Here is a 22476-nt window from a genome sequence, read left to right on the forward strand (position 1 = left end):
CTGGTCAGGACAGCATGAGAGGGCTACAGACTGACTTTTCCAAGGAGGATGCCTGGGCCCCCTCCTGGTGAAGCTCCCGACTTTGTCAGCGCCCCATCCCCAGATGCTGGGGGCCTGTCAAAGCCATTCCCAGCATCACAGGCTCTGGCCCAGCCGTGATCTGCTATCTGATCACGGAGTCCAACCACTAGGATGGTCCTCCTGGCAAGGGTAACTTATGGGCAAATGCCAGGGAAAGCAGCACCCCTGGAACTGGGCCTCAGCCCCCATCTCCAGATGCGGGGAGGGGGTTTGGCTGGCCTAACCCGGGACCTAACTTGGTCCCTGGCTGCCCCCTCCCTGACTCCTCCAGTGACTCTCCTGGTTACAAGGTCTGACCCATCCCTGCCAAGACCACCTACGGCTAACTCCAGCAGCAGGCCTCCGAGGACCCTTCTGTAACTCCCGTTTGGGGGAGAGTCACGGGTCCTCTGGCACATCCCTTTGCCGCAGCAAGTTCAATTAACTTTCTATTATTTTCCTGGCTGTTTTCGGGTGACATGGAATACAAATAACTAGTGCAAAAGGCTGTCCTCTAACTGGGACACAATGAAAGTGCCTTAAGGCAAGGAAGATGTCTTGCTTTGTAAGTTCGGGGAAGGATTTTCAGCAAATGAAGTGGGTCCCGACCGATAAAAAACTGGTTTGGCCAAGTGGAGGTGAAGGGAAGCATTTCACAGAAAGAAGGAATCGTAGGGACAAAGGCAGGGAGGCCTAGAATTAGAAATACAGGGCTCCAGGCCGGAGCGACGACCCAGACAGGCGGGCGCGCAGAGCGTGCACTGCCCTGAGGCCGGCCCTGACGGAGCTGTGCTGGCTGCATTCCCCCGGTGCCAGGCCCGGACGTGACCCGGGGCCCTGCACACCTGGATGTACACGAGCGCCCTCCAGCACCAGCAAGGCCACGGCCTTCACGAGCAGTGCGGAAATCGATTCTCACTGCTCCGCCCCCAGCAGCCTCTCCTGGGGACGCGCTGCACGTAACAGAACCTGCTTTCCTCTGCCTGGAAGGCCTCCTCCCCGCTTCTGCCCCAAGACCCGTCCACGTCCGGCTCCGTCCCCGGCCAGACGCCCGAGGCGGCCGCGAGTCCCCGTCTACGCGCTTAGCGCGCCCAAGTCCCGCAAGGGTCTCGGCGGCCGGGCAGAGCGCCCCCTCCGGGAGGGCTCCGGTCCCGCTCTCGGGGCCCGGCCTCACCGGATAACCTCGCCGAACGCCGCAGTGACAGTCACGAAAGGCGCAGCACTAGCGGCCGCCCTCTTCTGCCCGCGTCGGTGCGGAACCGGCCGCGGGACGCTGGGCGGGGACCGCGCGAGCTCGGACTCGTTGGGAAACACCCGGCAGCCACGCCCACCCAGCGTCCGGAAGGGGCGGGGCTCGCGGCAGGACGGCCCGCGGCCGAGGAGGGAGGCGGGGTCTTGTGCGTCACTTCCTGGCGCCGGGCCTGAGGCAGTAGACGCGCGGCCCGGGCGGCGGGCGCACAGGCACGATGAGCGAGGCCGACGGGTTACGGCAGCGCCGGCCTCTCCGGCCGCAGGTCGTCACGGATGACGGCCGGACCCCGGAGGCCAAGGGCGGCAGGTAGGCCGGGCCCGCAGCGGGGCGCTGACAGAGGCGAACCGGGGTCAGTTCAGTGTCCCGCAGCCTCGCTTCACCGGGAGGGAGCGCTCGGCTCCCGGCGCGCGGGGCACCTGCCGCCCCTCCAGCGCGGTCGTAGCGTCCCTGCCCGGCTCCCGGGCCCCTCTGACCCCCGGCCGCCGCCTGCGTCTCCCCGGGCCCGCCCGCACTTGCCTGCGCGGTCGCCCGCGGAGAGCGGCCTCCGCACCCGGTCTTCTCGGCGCGGTTTTCAGGAAGAGCGGGGCACGGAAGGGACGGAGTTGAGCAGTTTCTGTGAGAATCCAGCCTCGAGCATTTTACTGCTAGGGACGGAGACGCAGAGGACGCAGTAGTCACTGGTGCCTGTAAAAGAAATCTCGGGGCTTTGGCTTTCACTGCTTCTCCCAAGCTTCCGGAATTTAAGTATGCTTTGCTCTTTAGGTAAAGAACGAAGTATAAGCCTTTAAAATTCTCAAGGTTCTTTTTTTTTTACCTTTGTGCCGAGAGTGTCGTAACTTTGAATTATTAGAAGCAAGAGGCCCCACAGAGTCCAAGCTCCAAGTGTGGAACTGATTGGCTTATTTGTTTAATTATTTTGGCGATGGGGGAAGTAATTAGGTTTATTTATTTTTAGAGGAAGTACTGGGGATTGAACTCAGGGCCTCCTGCCTGCTAAGCGTGTGCTCTACCACTGGAGCGGTACCCTCCCCCTTGATTGACTTACATGTTGATAAAAATATTGGGAATGTTCATTGGATGCCTGTGCGTGCGGTACATCCTGAACGAGGGACAGTCTTTGGCAAGAAGAACTGAATTGATTCACTGATGCTAGTAAGAGGAACCCCTTTGAAGGAGAGTTATAGCAGAGAGGGGCGTGTGGGCTCTAAAAGGCAAGTCACAGAGGAGTTTTTTCAGTCATGATTCAGGGGCCAGTGGAAAGCATTCCTTCTGTTTTTGCAACATAGTTGTGTCTGGGAAGAGAGACAGCTATGTTTAGTGTCTGTGTGTTCAGGAGTGAAGAGGTGAAAATTTAGCAGGTGCTCTTTGAATAAACTTCTCAAGTGTTTTAGACTAATCAAAAATCTCTATTAGGTCCATTTTCCTTTTTAAGGTTGAGGCGTCAGGGAGGCAGTGTGCAGAAACAGCTGGGGCCATCATAATGCATGAAGTTGTCAGGAGCTGGGAATCCCGAGTTCTCTTCTCAGCTCTTCCCCGGGCGTGTGTTTTCCCATTGCCCTTTGCCCTTGTTTTAAATTTGTTTTCAATGCTAAAACAGAGTCTAGGAGCCCAGTTTAAAGGAGTATGACAGGTGAACCAATGCAGGGTGCAGTCTCTTGGGAAGCCTGAGCCATTGTGTGTGACTCTCAGGTTCCAGGGATCCCCTTGGTACCTGGGGTTCTGGTCTCCCGTGGATTTGGGCCTAAAGTGTTTCCCATAAAAATCGCAGGCCTATTTTGATCTCACGGAGTCTGTTGGTCAGGACTTTGGTCCATAATTCGAGGCCCTGATGTCCTGTGAGCAGAATCGTTTAGAGAAAGCCCTTCACTTGTGGCTGGTGCAGTCACAGGGTTTCGTAAGGCGGAGCTGAGCCGACAGTTGTCCAATCCTGTTGCGTCACTGTGATCACTGTCGTGCCTTAGAGGCTGTTAGGAAATATCAGGGTGTGGGTGTAGAGGTTGGGGCAAACAAGTTGATTTCCCAGACAGCACCTGGGAAGGAAGTTGCTGACTTTCTGGGATGTGTCAACACAGGCTGGGGAGGAAAGAGCAGGATGGGCAGGTGCAGAGCTTTGTCAGAGAAAAAGGTACGAATGAATGGCGGGTCCTCTTTCTGAGTGGATGCAGTGCAGGTGTGCACCGGCGGCGGTGAGTGAAGGTGGCAGAGGAGAGGCCGCTTTATAGTTGGATCTGAGTTTGTGGAGCCAGCAGTGAGGTGGACTTGCCAAAAAGTTAATGAACCTTGGGCTAAAAGAAGCCCAGAGCATGCGTGGGGAGCCCCCAACCCAAGGAGCTGTGCACCCGGCTGTCTGACTCAGGTGCCCGCAGAGTGCCATCCGCTGCCTGAGGTTTTCCGTGTGTTTCTGTGCTCCAGGCTCAGCACTGTGTACACATCAGTCACAGTGTTTGGTTCTTAGTCCTCCTGACGTGTTGGGGGATGGGGAGAAAGGGAGCCCCTACCCTGCAGCATAGGTCACGTGGAGCCAGATCTCCCACTTTTTCACGAGAAGCTGGGAGCCCAGGTTTTTGTATAATGTCCCCTCATTTCTCACTGTCGATGGCTAACCTGTTCTGTGGACTGACAGTTTATGGTTTGACTAGAGCTTTGCCTTGAGTTGTGGGCTTCACCCTTTATGGGGGACTCTGACAAGCTCTGAAGCAACCAGAATGTTCTGCCATTCCCACCGTCTGAGGGGCTCATGCCAGGCTGGTGGTGCTCCACCTGGGGAGGACAAAGAGGGAGAGAGCCGGGGCGGTGTGGTCTTGGGCTGGGGTCCTGGGGTGACAGAAGCAGGCGGGTCAGCACGAGCAGCAGGGTGCGTGTTCCTCATGATGTGATGTGTGAGCCAGTGGGGCAGCCAGGGTCCCCAAGGGAAAGGACTGGACCCGCCCTGGGCTGCGAAGGGGTGTCAGGGGCTCCAAGGTGGTGGGTGCTGTCTGATGAGGAAGCCACTTGGGCAAATTGTAGCTGTTTCAGTTTAAATTGATTAAAATGAACCAAAATTAAACATTGAGTTCTTTTTGTGTTACGTAGAAGGCTAGAGGCATGGCAGGGCTGAGGAGGGACAGTGTATGTCTGTCTGTGAGGGGCAGCCGCACATGCGGGCTCCCTAGTGACCCTGGCAGGATTGAGAGCTGGGAAGTCTCACAGACAGAGGGGGCGAGTGGGGCCCCGGGTCAAGGTGAGTGGATCAGTGAGCTCTGAGGGCAGCGGCGGGGGCAGGGGGTTTTATCTGTGGGTAACAGCTGTTCGAGGAGGTTTCATAGAGTATACAAAGCAGGTAGTCTCTAAATGGCTAAAAATTTGCTTGTTTGGGCTATTTTAAAATAATTGGATATGTAAGATTTGAGTTCTGCTCTGCTGGGCCTTTTGAACTAAGGGTCTCAGCCTGCGTGAAGAAGTAAGTGGCCTGAGGCTGTCTTTGGCTCGTTTGTGTGAGCTGCCTTTTCTAAAACTTGACCTTGTGCAGAACTTTCCAGTAGGGGCTGGCTGGCAGTCAGCCTGGGTGTTGATGGACTTCTTTTGCTGGGGAGGGGCTGAAGCAGGCCAGTGGTGTCCAGCTGCACGTTAAGAACAACTGGGGATCTTGAACCTACCAGACAGACTCTCTGGCCTTGTTTACAGCTGCCCCCAGGGAGGTGCCACCCTTGGGAGCCCTGGGCTGGGTGTCCTCCAGATTCTTCTCCAGCTCTTTGTATCTGGTTGTCAAAGGGTGCTGGCTGGCTGCCCGGCAAGGGTAAGCTGTGTGGACACAGGTCATCACTTGAGTTCTGACCACCTTTCTATCTGTAAGCATTCGTTTTCTGTCCTGGGTGGACTCCTTGTTTTGGAGATGAGAGAGCCTTTCCCTGTCGTGAAAGGGGCAACAGGATATTCAAGCAGGCTGCCACCAGCTCTGAATTGGATTACTAAAGTAAGATTTTAAAGTGTACTCTGAAGTGTAGAAATGGAGACCTAACCACATAGGGTCCCAGACAGATGAGATGAATCTGTTTTATGTGGATTGTGTCGGGCAAAGGAAAGGTAAGGGGGCGCTTTGGCCAGCGTCCCCGTTTTTTGTTGGTGAGATTGCATGGGGCAGCACCTCTGCTGCAGGGGTGGGTGGGTTATGTGAGCCCCCTTTGAAGGGTCGCTCATCCTTCCCTGTTGGGCCCTGCAGAGAGGTTTTGTAGGACCACGTGGCCTGCTTTTTGGAACTCCACCTTTGAAGGAGCCATAGGACCAGATCATTCCCGCCACATGCCCTGTGTCCATCAGGCTGAGAGGCTGGGCTCTCAGGGAAGTCCTGAGTGACACATGTCCCAGCCAGGATGGGCGGTCTGCGGAGTTGCTCTCTTACTTTTTCTTTTTGACGTCTTTGTTGAGATGTAATTCACGTACTATCGTTCACCAGTTTAGGATGTGCAGTTTAGGGTTTTTAACATATTCAGAGAGATCTGCAACAGTCACCACAGTCTACTTTGGCATTTCCGTCACTGTTAACGTTTTTTGAGACGAGAGTCACGGAAGATTAAGCACGTTAGAGCGCACAGTCTGTGGTGTTCAGTGTCTGGCAACCACCACTCTCTCTGGTGTCAGAATTTTCTCATCACCCTAGGAAACACGTTGTTCCCCTTAAGTAGTCACTCCCTGTCTTGCTCCCACCCAGACGTCCGGCAGCAGGTGAGTGGATACACGTGCGTGGAGCTGAGCCATGGAGGGGAGGAGGTGCTGGCGCGCTGCAGCTCGGTGAGCCCAGACACGACGCTGAATGAGGGGGCGGCTCACCGAGGTCCCACACATTGGTTCCGCTTACCCTAAACATCCAGAAGAGAGAATCACATTCACTTTGCGGAGCGTTTCAGAGCCCGACTCTGAGGGCTCCTGGTCCGGGCGTCTTCTCCCATCCCCCGTCCTTGGCAGGCGGCGATGCTGATGGCGCCCACGGGCTTGGGTGAGACTTGGCCCTCTGGCCGTGGGCCGGGCAATGGCCACTGTGCCTCTGCCTGCTTCCTGGCCATCCACAGAGGCCAGGGTCCCACCTGCTGACCCGCGGGGAGCTCGCTGCATGTCACCCTCTTCGGGTCCCTCACCACAGACCTCTCAGGCTGCCTTTGGCTCTGCCCACAGCTCGATTCCAAAGCTGCTTCATTTTTGGGTATTTGTTAGAGCAGCACCTCATTCCTGGTACCGGATTTAGTTAGAAACCTGTGTCAGTCTGTGGCTGTCATGACAAAGGACCACACACTCAGCGTCAACAACGCGAGTAGATCGTCTTACAGATCTGGGTCAGAAGTCGCACCTAGTTTCACTGTGCTGAAGTCCAGGTGTCAGCAGGGCCGCCTGCCACCCAGCAGCCCTAGGAACAGCCTGTCCCTCCCACTCAGACTGACTCGGGATTCAGGCACTTCAGTAGTGTTACCCACATGCAGGGTGCACTCTGTCGTTTCCAGCTACCCCCAGTGGAAGCAGAATGATTTATTTTCTGCTTTATTTGTTTATTAAAATCATGTGTGTTCTGGTCTCAACAATGCTCAGCAGGACAGTAACATTTGCCTATATACAGTTGGGGTGAAGACAAGAGGGAACAGGAGAAGTTGATGGAAACACATCTTAGATTCAAAAGATCATGCTTTCATTTTTTCATTAGCATTTTGGTAATTTACCAGAGAGCTGAAATGATGAATTATGGAGCTCCTCATGAAGCTGTCCCGGGCTCCTCTGGGCAGTTCCTCTGTGCTTCGCTGCTGCTTCGGACACGTTGCTGCTCCAGGACTGCTTGCTTTTACTCCTAAAGACTGCGAGCTCCTAGATAAATGTCAAGAGCCTCCCGTGCAGCACGGGGAACTACGTTGGATGTAATCACCTGCAGTGAGAAAGACATGAGCAAGAATAGTCCCTCTGTGGGACGCCAGAAACTAACAACGTTGCCAATCAACTATACTTTAACAAAAAATAATAAAATTAAAAAACCGTACATGTTCAGAAGTGGGCAGGAGTTTGAGACTACCCTGCCCCAAGCCCCGATTCTCAGTGGGCTTTGGGGTGCAGGAGCTCCTTTGAAGTGGCATGGTTGTGCTTGGGTAAGTTGGGGCTGGCCTCAGGCCCCCTTGTTTCTACAATCTGCATTGATACCATCCTGTCAAAAGTCAAATGAAACACTGCCCGTAAGTTAAGTTGGTTTCTTATGTGTGAGTCCTGATTTTTTTTTTGATAAAGAAAGATTCTCCACCATAGGAGCTCATGATTTTAATTTGCTTTAAGTTAATCTTATTTCAAGTGTGTGGTAGATGTGGATACACTTAATGCAAGTACACAGTGATCCTGTACAGCGCGCTTCGTAGCAAGAGGCTGCAGGGCTCCTTGTCCACTGGGCGGGTGATGACGTGTGTGAGGACCGTCGGCCCTGTGTCCACACGCTTCGCATGAGGTTCCCGGCGCATTTTTGGATCTTCCTGCGGCTGTAGCAGTGATGACCTGGGGTGTGATGCTGTAGGTTCTTTAACTGTCAGTGTCTGAAGAGCCTTAGTTGCCTTTCCAGCTGTCAGCTGTGCGATGCCCAAAGTGGTCGGGGGCGCTCAGGCTGCGCTGCTTCCATCTCCTTCATGAGTTTGTCTCTGCCTCTTTCATCCACACAACCCGGGACTTGGGGGCACAGGTTCTGAGTGCCGCTGCTCTGGGACAGGTGGCAGCAGGAGGTGGTGGCGGAGAGCCACCTCTTCCCACGTTGGGGGGGGCAGGCTCCTTTCTTGCAGTGCAGCTCTCTCATCATTAGTTTGTGCCCAGTGGTCCTTGGTTTGCCTGCATTTAACCTTTGCTTGAGGATCGCATACGGCTTATCATCCCACCTGGAAAGTAACTGATAAGAGTGGCCCACAAGCTGGACAATTGAATAAGAACAAGGGCATGCTTGCCATCCTAGCAAACAGTGCTGATCGTCCCTGTCACTGAGGTCATGGTGGGGGAGGCTGGGTGGGAGGGCTGAGACCGCGGCCAGTCCGCCTGAGCCCTGCTGACGCCTCGTGTACTTTGTCCCGGCAGCTCCTTCAGTGGCAGAGTGTTCCGAGCCACCTTCCTGATGCTGGCTGTGTCCCTGCTGGCCCCCCTGCTTGTAGCCGTGATGCTGCTGGACTCCCCCATAGACCCACAGCCCCTCAGGTGAGCTGCCCCACTGTCCTGGGCCGGGCGGGTTGGGGCTGCCCGACAAAATAGAATAAACCAGCTGAAACAGCTTCTCGAGTAATAAGCCAGCCTGGTCTGAAAGGTAAGTTACCATGAGAAATAGAGGTTTGTGATTTCTTCAGTGCCTCGTTTGATGTTACACAATACATGCCCAGTATTTTCCCTGTTAGTGTTTCAAGAACAAAGCTACAACCCAAAGCAAAACCTGGAGAAACCCCAAACAAGAGAAGCCTGAGCGTTAGAGAGGGTTAGCCCGAGCTCCTTCGGAGTGGCAGAAGCACACACAAGTGGTGGTTAAGTTCCAGTTGCCTTGTTTACTTTTTATGGTGACTGATATTTAAAACCTTGTAATTAGTGTTCTCTTCCTCCCGAGTTGCCCCTCATCAGTGGGGTCTGTGCAGCCCACCGGGACTGAGACGATACTGTGCAGCTCGGGGGCGGGAGTGTATCCACATTTGTACTTACAGTCGTGCAGAGCCAGGCTCTCTTTGGTGTGAGGATTTATGACATCAGGGCTGTGTAGTCTGGTTCAGTAAGTTCCTGTTTCCCTCGAAACTGCCCAGGTGGCGACGCTGTCTGCAGCCTCCTCTGAGTTGGCCCATGTCAGACACTTCAGATAAGAACCCTGCCTCAGTGTGGAGGCAGTATAACATGTACAACTGAACATGCGCTGGTGTTTCGTAAGTGAAAGTGAAGGTTCGTGGTGGATGGTGTGTGGGTGTCCTCTGCGAGGGCCCCTCTCCAGCCGTCCCCCAGCGTGGAGAAGGATGCAGCTCAGCCTACCCCAAGTACCAGCTGACCTTTCTGGGTGACCCAGCCAGCAAGTGGGAGTGTGAATTGCGTCCCCAGCTGCAGGTCAACACCTGGGCTGGGGAGCTGGTCTTGGGAGGAGGGGAATGGTAGGGTGGTGGACAGGTAAGTATCAGGTAGGGCGGGGAGGGCTGGGTCTTCGTGACCGAAGACCTTTGGTCTCAGTGAAGGTGACGAAATTCAGGCGGAAGATGGGTGTGAAGTCCTGACAGGCTAGGGCGGGGCGGGGGCTGCGGAGGATCGGTGGTCCTGCAGAGCCAGCCATCTGCTGTGAGGAGGAGCCCAGGGAACTGGTGTGGCCGACGGGCCTCTCCCGCGACCCGAGACCCAGAATGGAGGCAGAGGACTGGCAGGCAGCGTGAGAACAGACATGAGCTGAGGTGTGAGGAGAGTGATGCTGTCGGCAGTGGAAAGGGCTGCTTTAAACTCCCATCAGAGCAGAAAGAGCAAGGGAGGGGGCCCCCTGGGTGGGGCCAGTGCTGCAGTCTCCCCACAGCAGCATGGCGGGGCCCGCCAACCCTGCTGGCCGGGGTGGACGATGTGGGGGCAGGCCGGGTGCAGCTGGTGGGAGTGCCTCCTTGGGGGTCCATCTCCAGGCCATCTGGGGGATCAGGACAGGCCGGGGCGAGGGCTCCTCCAGAGCAGGTCGGTACGCAGTTGCTGACAGCCCTTGGGGAGCAGGGGCACCAGGAGGGCTGTGGGTCTTAGTCACCCCCCAACCCCCGCCTCCATTTGCCTGTGGATGGAGAGTGACGAGCTCCTGGAGCCGCTTCTGCGTGAGGGGAGGGGGGTCCAGGCCCCAGAGGGAGGGTGACAGGCAGGAGGCAGGATTGCCCATGTGGGATGAAGGGGCCATGGTACCGTCTCTCTTCTCTGGAGCCAGAAGTGTCGACACCTCTCCCTCTGTCTCAGCTGGACTGGAGTGGCCAGTGAGAGAGAAGGGGTGTGAACCAGAGGGTGTGAGCAACTGGACAGGTGGGCCTGGTGTTCTCAGTGGCATTAGCCGCGTTTCTGTTTTCAGTACTGTTTTGTGCTATGACCTTTTCGGTAGCTCGGGAAGTTTTTTTCCTGAACTTGTGCTTCTGGCAACTAAGGATGTTACTGGAATGTGCCTGATTTATTAAAGAACGGGGAGTCTGCATGTAGGTCCTTGTAGGTCCCAGTAAATACTTTCTTCATGTGTTTTTACAGACAGATCCCTATAATTGCATTATTTTCCAGCTTCAAAGAACCCCCTCTCTTGCTCGGTGTTCTGCAACCAAACACAAAGTTACGACAGGCGGAACGGCTGTTTGAAAACCAACTTATTGGGCCGGAGTCTATAGCAAATATCGGGGGTAAGTAAAGGCCTGGGACCTCAAGCTGACTTGCCCGAGTGGGGAGACCCAGGGCAGGCTTCCTGGCTGTGGACGTGCGTGTTTGTCCAGCAGACTCGCTGTGGGGGCCTCTCGCCTCTCCGAGTTGCAGGCTGTTTCAGTGCTGGGTGATTTTGAGTTCATGTCTCTGGAGCACTTTCTTCTGCTCAGACTGTTGGGCCCTTTAAGACGAGAGGAGGGAGAAAAACGCTGACGTTGATGTTTGGTTTACTTGTCAGAGCTGGGCAGGGGGTGCTTGACGAGACCTTGTTTTCTTGCTCAGATTGTCTCTGTGTAGATTTCATCTGTGAAAAGAACAGGAACTATTCTCAATATTTCTGTTTTTCTTAAAGCTCACTTCGGTGGGTACATTTAAGGGTAACCATCTGCTTCAGGTGCCCAAACCTAAGAACCAGAATAGGGTCTGGTTCTAATTCTGGATTCTGCAGCACCTGGAACAGGCCTTCTCTGCCTGTGAGGATGCGACGGAGGAGTCGTAAAAGCAGTTAACGGACAGGCTCTGGACCTGAGTGGCGGGAGGGCCTCCCAGCGCTTTGCCCTCGAGGCCGAGGCCCTGCAGCGAGAGTGGTCCCGTTGTTCTCGGCAGGTGGGGGCCGCGCTGCAGTGGCCGTTGCTGTTTGTCTGGCAGAGTCAGAGTTGCCCACGAGGGATGGGTGCATCATGCCAGAGCTTCGCGTTTCTCTTAAAGAGACGTTGATGTTTATTATTTTCCCAAATTGTGTGTTTTGCTAAAAAGAATTCAGTATTGATATTTAAAACTGGAACTTTGAGACTTAAAGTGATCTTTTTAAAAGATCTCCCTGAGAATGCTTTTCTTGTCTTTCCCACTTGGCCTGGAGTCTCATCCTGCTCTGTCCTCAGGCTCCCTTTTCTCTCCTAAAGGAGCTGTGTGTCCTCCTGGTGACATTTCTGGTTCCCTACTGCGGCGTGACGGCTGCTGCCTCAGGTGGGGGTGGGGGGGGCTGCACGTGGCTGACGGTGGAGGGATGCGCTCACCTCGGGATTCTGGGGGAGGATCACCCATGAACATCCTTGAATTACTTTAATCACACGTTACGTTTTAGAGCAGTTTGGATTCACAGCCAAATTGAGGGGAAAGATCGGAGATTTGTTGAGGATTTTTGCATCTTCGTCCATGAGAGATACTGGTCTGTTTCCTTGAAGTGACTTTACCTGGGTTTGGTACCAGGGCCATGCTGGCTTCGTGGAACGGGTTGAAAAGCGTTCCCTCTGCTTCTGTTCTCTGGGAGAGACGGTCCCTCCCCTAAGTGTCTGGTGGGGCTCGTCAGTGAGCCTGTCAGCCTGGTGCTGTTCTTGAGGGTGGTAACCGTTGATTCATTTCTTCAGTGGACATAGACCTGTTCAAGCAGTCTGTTTCTCGTATGAGTTCTGGCAGATCGTGTCTCTGAAGGAATTGGTCCATTTCATCTCCGGTACCAAACTTGTGGACACACACTTGTTCGTGGTATGCTTTCATTATCCTTGTAACGTCTGTGGGGTTTGTAGCGATGTTCCATCTTCCATTTCTGCTGCTGGTAATTACTGTCTTTTCTTTGCTAGCCTGGTCTGGAGATGACGTATTTTATCAATCTTTTCAAAGAACTAGCTTTTGGTATTGTTGATTTTCCTCTCTTGATTTCTTGTTTTCAATTTCATTGATATCTGCTCTAATTTTTATTTCTTTTTTCTGCCTACCTAGGGTTTCATTTACTTTTTCTTTTCCTGGTTTTTTCCTGGAAGCTTGGATAATTGGTTTGAGGTCTGTCTACTCCTCTGATACAGGCCTTTGATGCTGTCGCCCTCTCTAAGCACTGCTTTCTCTGCATCCAGCAGATTTTGACAGGTTGTGTTTCATTTTCATTTAGTTCAGAACTTTTTCTAATTTCCCTTGTGATTTCTTCTTTGACCTGTGTGTTATTTAGAAGTGTGAGTTGTTTAATCTCTAAGTATTTGGGGATTTTCTTGCTCTCTTTCTGTTTCTGACTTCTAGTTTAATTTCATTTTGGTCTGAGAGCAGACATTGTATGATTTCTGTTTTTTTAAAATTTGTTAAGGTGTGTGACACAGAATGTGGTCCATCTTGGTGAACGTTCCACGTGAGCTTGTGAAGAATAGGTATTCCGCTGTTGCTGGCATGAGGTGGTTGAAGGATGACAGTTATGTCCAGTTAGCCCATGGTGCTGGTGGTTCCTCGGTGTCTTTCCTGACTCCGTCTGCGGGAGCCGTCCGCTGCTGGGGGCGGGGGGTGCTGAGGTCCCCGCCTCCGTCTCCTGCGGCTCTGCCAGCTCTGCCTCCTGTTCTTTGGTGATTGCTGTGAGGCGCACATGTGTTGGGGCTGCCGGTTCTTCTCCGCAGTTGGTGCTTTGTCATGAGTGCCGGCCCCCTTCCTCCCGATGGTTCCCTTAGCTCTGCTCTGCGCTGCCTGCGGCCAGCAGGGCACTCCAGCTTCCTCTTGGCTGGTGTGAGCACGGTACAGCTTGCTGTAGCCCGGCAGCTCGGATCTGCGTGTGTCTGTGTGTTTAAAGAGGGTTTCTGGTAGGCCGCCTGTAGTTGGGCCTTGCTTTTTGATGCACTCTGACCGTCTGTCTTTTAATTGGGGTATTTATACCATTGACATTTAAAATGATAACTGATACACAGCTGATCCCTGAACAGCTCAGGTTTGAGCTGTGTGGGCCCACTTATTCACGGGATTGATTCGCAGTTGCTTAAATCAGGTGCGGGAACCCGCGGATGTGAGGTCTGACTGTAAAGTTATACACTGACTTCAAAACTGTGCAGAGGTTGACACCTCAGCCCCCAGGTTGTTCAGGGGTCAGCTGTGGTTGGATTAGTGTCTGCCATATTTGTTACTGTTTTCTTTTCATTGTCTTTGTTTTCTTGTTCCTTACTTTCTCTTCCACTCTTTTTGACTTGAGCAGTTTCAGTTGAGCATCTTACAATTCTGTTTTCTTTCTTAACATATCAGTTATACTCACTTTAAAAACTTTTGTTAGTGGTGGCCCTGGAGTTTGCCACACACATTAGAAACAAGGAGCATTTCATGAGCTTGCGGGTCACCGCAGTCTCTGGGTGGTCCCAGCACTGCTGTCTGTGCTGCTCAGGTGAGCGCTCAGGCTGCTCTGACGTGGCTCCGAGGGCCCGCCCAGCAGTTCTTCCCCTTTGGTTGGGTGCACTTGGCTCAGCAGACACTCAAATGAGGAGGACGTGAACAGCCCCCAGCGCCAAGTGTCAGCTCGAGGGCCCCTGCTCCTTTCAGGGTAGAACCCCTGTGTGCATCACTGACTGCTGTCTGCTGCGCCCTTACTCCGTGCTGATTCTGCACCTCCACGGGGTTGTTGCTGCGCGTGTTCAGGACTTTTGTCTGCAGACACGGCTTGCCTTCATCTTCAGAGCTGCCATTTCCCCTGGAGATAAAAAGCACAAACCGGTCGCCTCTGTTATAGAAGGTGATGTGAGCCCAGTTTTCAGGCTAACCCAGTAACACCCTTGTTCCTTCCTGTTTTTAAACAGATGTGATGTTCACTGGCACAGCAGATGGCCGGGTCGTAAAGCTGGACCATGGTGACGTAGAGACCATCGCCCGGTTTGGCTCAGGCCCATGCAGTGAGTTGGTGACCCCCGGTGTATGTCTCTTCTAGCTGTTCAGGAAGGCGTGGGGTGGCCAGTGGAGCTGTGTTCTCCTTGGAGGAGAAGAGCCTGCTTGGGCGTCACCGGCTGTGGTGGCCGTTTCCCCTCCATGCTGTGGCCAGGGCCCTGCCGCCCCCTCCCCCCGCAAGGCCTGTGTCCTCGGAGCTGCTGCAGGAGGCTCTCGGCTTTGTCCTGGGGCTGCCCTGCGGAACCTCAGCCTCTCCTCCAGAGCCAGATGCCCATGGGTCACTCAGAAACCCACTGTGTAAAAACGGGTAGTCCACAGACTTGTTAGTTACACGTTTCTAAGAGCTAAAATGTTTTTGTAAAAACGATGCATTTTCATGGTGAAGTGTGAACAACGCAAAGAAGAAAGTGAAAATGCCCTGGAGTTTTCTCAGATGTAACTGTTGTCAGTGTTTTATTGAATGACTTTTCAGCTTTCTGCTTGTGGATACTCACATCCACGAATGGTTTTATGTGATGGGGTTAATACTCTGCATTTGGGTATCTGACAGGCATTGTTGGACTCCGTTATTTTGGCCTGAGTGCCCTGCAGTGATTGCCCGGCTGTCAAGAGGCTGTAGGACAGATGTAAAGAAAGGATAGGTGGTCAGGCAGGAGCATTGCTCTGAGGAGTAAGACAGCAGCGCTCCCTTTCTGGTGGGTAGAGGGAACTGCCACGGCCCTGGATGGGCACAGTGTTGAGGTCCAGCTTTTGGGCTTAAACACAGCTCCTGAGGTTCTGGGGGATTCTGGAGTCGGTTCTGGGTCAGCTGATGTCCCTGAGTTCACTGAGTCTCAGGGTGCTGGTGTGCACGTCAGCCTTGGGTACCAGCTGCTGTGCTGTGTCCACCTCCAGACTGTTGGGTGGCCCCTCCCGACCTGTCGGGCAGTTGTGCTGCGCTCTGGGGGCTGGAGCCCAGGGCCGGAGTCCACCTGGCGCCGTGGGCTCTCTGTCTGCAGCGCGGCGCGGGGCTGGGACGCCGAGGAGCCCTGGCGGAGCCCTGGGCAGCTGCCTAGCCCTGTTCATGTGTCTCCGCAGAAACCCGAGGTGACGAGCCTGCGTGTGGGAGGCCCCTGGGCGTCCGGGCCGGGCCCAACGGGACCCTTTTTGTGGCCGATGCTTACAAAGGGCTGTTTGAAGTGGACCCCAGGAAGCGTACGTGACGGCAGCCTGTCCCCGCCCGCGGTGCTCTCAGATCCGTGAGCCATGTGCGCCTCAGTGGGCTTGGCAGCGTTTGCTGTGCGTGGGCCATGGTGACTGCTTCTCCGACTCACTGGGAGCGCCCCTGCAGGCCTGCTCGGGCCTGCGTCTGGGTCCGAGCCACGGGGTCTCAGGGACTCATCCTGGGGGCGTCCGACTCGCCTTCCCCTCCTGACACTCCTGTGTGTCTCCCGCGTGTCTGCTGCCCCTCGCTCTTCCCTCTTCCTTCCTCGCCACCTGCCTTTTCCTTTCCTTTCCTCCGGCTTCTCCGGCTCCTCTCCCCTGACTGGGGGTGGCATCACCTGAACTGGGACGTCCGACCTCCACCGTGTGTGGGGGATGTTGCCCTGGCGGGTGGTGCGTGCCGGCGCCCAGCCGTGCCCGCCCCGTCGTCCACGAGGTGGGCTGGTGGGAGCCTGCGTAGGGGCTGCTGTGGCTTCGGGCCAGACTGTCCGAGGATGAGCTGAGCACTCCATGAGCATTCGTGCTGCAGCCTGAGAAGACTTACTGCCTCTCCTGCCACTTTATTTAAAAGCAGATGAGAGGGACGTTTTGTATTTGTCTCAGGCAGTCAAACAGAAAACTGCCTTTTTAACCTAAGACGCTTAACAGAGTTTTGAGTCAGTTGTTCTTGATAATTCTCATCTTAGAGGGAGGATTCTGCCTTTAATGAAGTTAGTTAAAATATTCATCACCTGCAGATGAAAGAAGGGGAAACTCTGTTCCTGTGAGAACAGGTGCGTCTTCTGACTGGGACGTGGGGACACTTGCTGTAGTTTTTCCTCTTAAATCCCATAGGCTGGTCAGGGTTTTGGAATTACTGAGGTGGACGTTCTTGGACTGACAGCCAGTCTCCCCCTCCTTTCTTCTTCCCCTTCTCCTTTTCCTCCCCACCCCCCCAGGGGAAGTAAAACAGCTGCTGTCCTCTGAGACCCCCATCGAGGGCAGGAGGCTGTCCTTCGTGAACGATCTTGCAGTCACGCGGGACGGGAGAAAGGTTTATTTTACGGATTCTAGCAGCAGGTGGCAGAGACAAGATTACCTGCTTCTGCTTATGGAGGGGACGGATGACGGACGGTGAGTGTCCCTCCCCATCTTCTGCTCAGTCAGGGTGACTTCGCGGGGCTTTTCACGCCTGGGAGTCCTGGGCGTTTCTGGGCGTAGCACTTAGCCTTTGATAGGACCCGAGTGTCTCCCAGAAACAGGAGTTGGAGCAACAGAGCAGCAAGATGTCTCACTTTCTCTTTGGAGAAATGAAACTCACGTCGGCCAGCCCCCTGAGGGTGTGGTCTGGCTCCTGGGGGAGGCCTCACACCCCGGCCGGGGTTTCTGAAGGGCACTCCGGCGTGGCTGGAGCTGTGGCAGCCCTCCCTGGTGCCAAGCCAGCTCCCAGGTCAGCGAGGGAACTGCCTGGGCTTGTCTGCAAGAGGACACTGGATGTGCTCTGGGTGGGGAAGGGCCCCCAGGCCAGCCTGGGACCAGGTCTGAGCAGAGGAGCAGCGGGGGCCTTGCCACTGTGGCAGAGGCCGAGCCCCTTTCCACAGGCCCCTGGCCCGAGGGCCCAGACAGGAGCAGGGCTGCAGCCCAGCAGGGGTCGCGGACGCTCCTGTGACCCTGGGTCGGTGCCCCGCAGCCTGCTGGAGTATGACACCAAGACCAGGGAGGTGACGGTTTTGCTGGACCGCCTGCGGTTCCCCAACGGAGTGCAGCTTTCTCCTGAGGAGGACTTTGTCCTGGTGGCGGAGACGACCATGGCGAGAATCAGGAGGTGGGCGAGCTCACGTGGGCTGTCGTGTCTGCGGGCTGGACGGGCGTGGGTGTTGCTGCGGAGCCTGGGATGCGGTAGGCACCCTGTCCCGGGGGTGGGCGGTCAGGTCAGCTCATCCTCCCTCCCCGCCATCTGCCTCCTTGGGCGTCGGCCGGGAGAGTCTTGGCTGAGTGCCGACTGCGACCAGGCCCCTTCCTCCTGCCTGTGGGCCGCCTGCTTCTCTCGCTGGGCCCGGGGCTCTGAGGGCCTCTTGCAGCAGCCGTGAGGTTCACGATGGACACGTTTGCAGTTTGTCCGTCAGGTTTTTGGGGCCAGGACCAGTTTGGTGCTTGGCTAGAATTTTTCCTTCAGTTGAAGGGCTGCTGTTCATCGCCTGCGTGGGTGACTTTTTCAGGTTCTACGTGTCCGGCCTGATGAAGGGGGGGGCTGACCTGTTCGTGGAGAATTTGCCTGGATTCCCAGACAACATCCGGGCCAGCAGCTCCGGGGGGTACTGGGTCGCCATGGCAGCCGTTCGCTCCAACCCTGGATTTTCCATGTTGGATTTCTTGTCCGAGAGACCCTATCTTAAAAGATTGATTTTTAAGGTAATTATGAAACTGTAATTTCAAAATACAAAATGAAAATGTGTCTAGTTTTTTAATTTTGAAAGCTCTGAAAATTCTAGGTCTGCTTATAACAACATCTAGTGCTTTTCGCAATGTCTTTAAAACACATTCGACCCTTTGGCCTGAAATGTAAATGTAGGTGCTTGAGCACCTACATTTGGTGTTTCCTTCTGGTTTCTTGCCTGGGTGTGCTCGTCGCCACCTCCCCATCGTGACCCGTGGGGCCTCCAGACCCTGCGACTTTGCCCCTGCCCCCCGCCCTAGGCGGCGTCTCAGGTGGCCGCACGGACAGACCCACCAACCCGGCCCCCATCCCGCCCTGCTTCCTTCTGCCTCAGAGCCCTTGCTCACCCCTCTCCGTGGGATTCCACCCGTCTTCAGTTACAGACACTGAAACAGTTGTAAGTGAAGGTCTGGGAGGTACCAGCGCAGGGGCTGAGTCCGTACGGCGCCTGGCCCTGTGGGTGGGCCCCGCTGAGGGGCTGCTCGGTCAGGCTGGCCCACAGCGTTCCGTGTGGCTCTGACGTCAGTGGCCGCTGTTCAGAAATGACACGTTGTCGGCTGCAGAATCACCTCTGTTCTCCTGGGACCTGGGAGCAGGTGGATGGCAGAGCAGGTGAGGAGGAGGATTTGAGGAAGGCCTGAGCACCTGAGGGACCCTGGGCAGGTGACGTGATTTCTCGGCCTCAATTTATCCTTCCATCAAGTGGGAAGAATAGCAGCATTTCATTAGGTGATGAAACACGTAATGAGAACATGCCTGTGATGCCCTGAGCGGAGGATGGGAGGGGCTCAGTGTCGGTGCCTGTTGGAGGACGTAGCTGTTGGTGGGGGTTGTGTCTCGGCTCCTGGGCCACGTGGGCTCCATCAGAGTGGTGGGTGTGATTCTGGGGGTCCAGGCAGGAGCAGGGCCAGCGTCTTCATGTGGGTGTGGCCGGGCAGTGGCAGGTCTGGAGCAGTCAGGAGGTGGGAGAAGACCACAGGCCTTGCAGACTTGAGAAGGAAGCCCGATTTCCTCAGGGTGTCACCGGAGCTTCGTGGATTTTCTTTCTCAGTTTTGAGACAACGTCAGAGCTAAAAAAAAAACAGCGGGCAGGGGATAAGGCACTTCTGCCTTGAGCTGTCTGCAGGTGGCTAGCCGACCAGCTCCCTCAGAGCTGCTCCTACCAACAGGCTGTTCTGTCTCCAGACTTCCGGTGTGACCGTCTGGTGCACAGACCCCGCCAGTGGTTGGGTGGCGGCCTTTGTAACGGGACTGGGGCTCTGTCTCCTCAGCTGGGGCGTCTGTTAAAATGCCCAGGTGATGATGGGTCCTGGGCGGTGAGAACTGTAGCCCTGAGGGCTGGAAACAGGTGGAGAGTTGAGAGCTTTCTGGGAAAATGAGTCGTTAAGCGGAGGAAATTGAGGTCTCTTAGGGAAAAGGTGGAGCTAACAGAGGGAGGACCTAGGACCAAAGGAGGTGGGTTCGAAGGTCCTGGGAAGCCTTATGGGACATTCTGAGCCAACGTGCAACTTGGCTCGATCGCTGTGGAACCTTCTGGAACACAGCTTGTACGTGTAGGGGGTGGGGGCTGCAGTGGAGGAGACAGGGCGGTTTGTGCCCGGAGCGGGGCTGCTGCAGCGTGGGCCCAGGCTGCAGGGGCTGTGGGGGCCGTGGCCGGTTTCACCTGGCCCTGCCCTGTGTGGCTTTCCCGTCGCTGTGGGAGCTGGGCCTTTACTAGAAGGTTAAAAACTGAGTAAACATCCAAGAGCTGGTCAGCTTCATTCAGCGGCTCAGAGATTGGGCAGCGTCTGTGCAGCAGCTGGAGTCCAGCTCCGAGGAGCTGTCCAAACGGAGGACTTCCCCGGACAGAGCGGGCAGGAGGAAAGAAGTCACACGAGACAAAAAAGCGGGGGTTTGTTTTGAGGTCATGTTCCTCCAGGGCCGGCTGGGGCCTTCCAGGCAGATGGCCACGCTGGCGTGGAGCAGGCGAGAGCCGAGGCCTCGGGAAGTCGTCGGGTTAGGTGCCAGGCCGTGGGCGGGTTCCCTGGGGCACCTGCTCAGCCCCGTTCTCCTGCTCTGCTTCCCTTGCAGCTGCTGGGTCAGGAGACGGTGATGAAGCTCGTGCCACGGTACAGCCTGGTCCTGGAGCTCAGCGACAGCGGGGCCTTCCGGAGGAGCCTGCACGACCCCGATGGCCAGGTGGCCCCCTACGTGAGCGAGGTGCACGAGCACGGCGGGCACCTGTACCTGGGCTCCTTCAGGTCCCCCTTCCTCTGCCGGCTCCGCCTCCCTGCCGCGTAGGCCCTGCCCCGCCCACCCGCCCTGCGGGCCCTGGAAGTATGGTGCCGCTGCAGGGCACCCTCCCTGGGCTCCGCCCCAAGACTGAGGAAAGGTGGTGACTGCCGTGGGGATGATGAGTCCCCGTAAAGCTGCTTTCTCCGAAAAGCTCTCCTGGGTGCAGCGGTTCCCTAGACACGGGCCTCTGGTTCAGGGACGGGGCACGGTGGGTGAGCCGTCCAGCGTCTTGTTTCGCTGCAGGCTCTGTGCTGCCAGCCTTGGTGTCTTTGCTGTTAACCGGTGACGCCTGTCTTGGGGGTGGGGCCGGGAGGGCAGGGGGAGCTCAGAGCAAACGTGTGTCAGGCTGTGGCCGGGCCAACAAAGACGTCACAACCCTGTTCTCCAGGGTCAATAGGACACGGCCTCGGCCCCAGGGTCCCTCCCGTAGCTCCCACTCTCCTTCCCCACTCGGCCCCCTCCCTGCCTGAGTCCCCTGGCCCTTGGAAGGCAAGGAGCTGAGTGCAGGCAGAGGAGCTGCATGTTGATCCAGCAGCTCAGGGGACCCCCCTTCCCTGGGGCCGGCCACCGGATGGAAGGATGGGGATTGAAGGTGGGGCCGTGGGTGGGGGGTCCTGTCCACACACCTGGCTCCTCACCGCCAGCCCCGGTGTGAAGAGCGCATGTGGGGACGTCGCATCCGCTCCACCACACAGGCCTGGTGCTGCTGTGCGCACTGACGGGGCATCCGCTCGGGTCCAGGTGTTGCAGGCCCCAGGTTATGATAATTAAACGGACTTCTCCCCGATGGCCTTGCTTGGGCGCTTCTCCTGTCTCTTCCACCGTAACAGCGAGTGCGATCTGGTTCCTCGGTGTCCCGTGGAGCGGCTGTCCCGCTGGGATCTGGTTTAGGTCTGTGCGGCCCCCCCACGGCGGCTGCCTCTCCTGTTCTCCGGCCTGCACAGTGGGGCTCGGTGCTCCTTCCTTTCCTGGGTGTTCGTGAGAAGGCGCCAGGGCTTGTGTCTCTGCAGTTGCCTCTGTAACTCAAATAGACGCTACTGTTGGTAGCTGATGCTGCAGGTCAGGGAGGCTGACAGCCGTGGTGGGGCCGACACGCACAGCCCCCCACCCCTGCCGTGGAAGAGTCGGGATCTGCTGGGGCGCATCCCAGGTCGCCGGCTCAGGCCGGCCTTTCAGCAGTGTGGAGCAGAGTCAGGCTGGCCCGTGCCCTGTCTGGTGGCGACTTGGCGTTATGTCATTTCATGGGAAATGCTTTTTCACGGGAAGCGGTGCGCCACGGGTATCTAGTGAGTGTGCGGGATAGTCAGTGAACCCGATCGTTCTTCGGTAGACACGCACCCCAGGTGTGCCCACCCGGGTTCCTTCTTGGTTGGGAACTGAGGGCTTTGCTCTCAGTGCAGAGGAGCTGGTAGCTTTTCACAGTTTCCAGCAAAGGCGTCTTTTTTTGACTCAGATGTTGACTTTCTGTCTCAAAGTGTCATTTCCTGTGTCTTACCTGGCGTTCGCTGCAGTGAGGTACAGAATGCAGCCTCCATAGGCTTGCGTGCGCCACAGGCACTTGTTGGAAAGAAGACAGACTCTCTCTAATGTGAATCCCTCACGTGCTCTGAAAACTACATCACACGGCTCATTCACTGTGTGCTTCCTCACCACCTGTTCCAGAAACGCCAACAGGACTCAGTGCTGCCTTTTCTAGGACGGAGGGCCTGCCTGGAGACTTGCAGGGCCCTCTGCAGACTTGAACAGCTGTCACGTACTCTGACCTTTTTTTGACATAAGGTTGCAGCTGCATCTTGTGGGGGAGATGAGGCTGTGGAGGGACCTGCCTGGGGGCACAGCCGGCGCACGGCGAGGCTGCTGGGGGTGCTGGGGTGCGGAGACTGGGTGGCCGCCGCCCAGCCTGGGGTCAGACTTCCGGGTGGCCAGGCAGCAGTGTGGCGGAGGCCTTGTAGGTCCCCCAGGCGGTGGCCGTTCCTCAGCCTGGCCCATCTGCAACCTGGGGGGCTGCATGCTGGAATGGGGGCCCAGAGCTGAACCCCGAATCTGCACGGTTGGGGGGCGGCGTGTGGGGGGCCTCCTGGCGGGGGGAAGCTCAGGGCAGGCTGTTGGAATTCTGAACTCTGATTGATTTTGGTCAGTTTGAGACCTGAAGCGTTTCTTCCTTTTGGTCATCTTAGAACCCTGGGCCCTAGCTTTCTGTTTCCCCAGGGGTGGTGAGTTAGATGGGGGTGCAGTCCCTTGCTTTCACCCGTCACATTTATGACAGTGTGTTGAATCACCGTACGTG

At 56.1% G+C, this 22476-nt stretch overlaps 1 protein-coding gene across 1 annotated transcript; it reads left to right on the top strand.

The window, feature by feature from the left end:
- Positions 1 to 1460: 1460 nt before the first annotated feature.
- On the top strand, positions 1461 to 20980 carry APMAP (adipocyte plasma membrane associated protein). The gene is made up of 9 exons (XM_032461701.1): positions 1461 to 1618; positions 8372 to 8488; positions 10544 to 10659; positions 14212 to 14304; positions 15374 to 15490; positions 16438 to 16612; positions 17169 to 17303; positions 17698 to 17890; positions 19986 to 20980. Exons 1-9 carry the CDS (start codon positions 1527 to 1529, stop codon positions 20193 to 20195), a joined length of 1248 nt encoding a protein of 415 aa, XP_032317592.1. The 5' UTR covers positions 1461 to 1526; the 3' UTR covers positions 20196 to 20980.
- Positions 20981 to 22476: the final 1496 nt, after the last annotated feature.

The sequence above is a fragment of the Camelus ferus genome, chromosome 19 (genome assembly GCF_009834535.1).
Source record: "Camelus ferus isolate YT-003-E chromosome 19, BCGSAC_Cfer_1.0, whole genome shotgun sequence".
NCBI lineage: Eukaryota > Metazoa > Chordata > Mammalia > Artiodactyla > Camelidae > Camelus > Camelus ferus.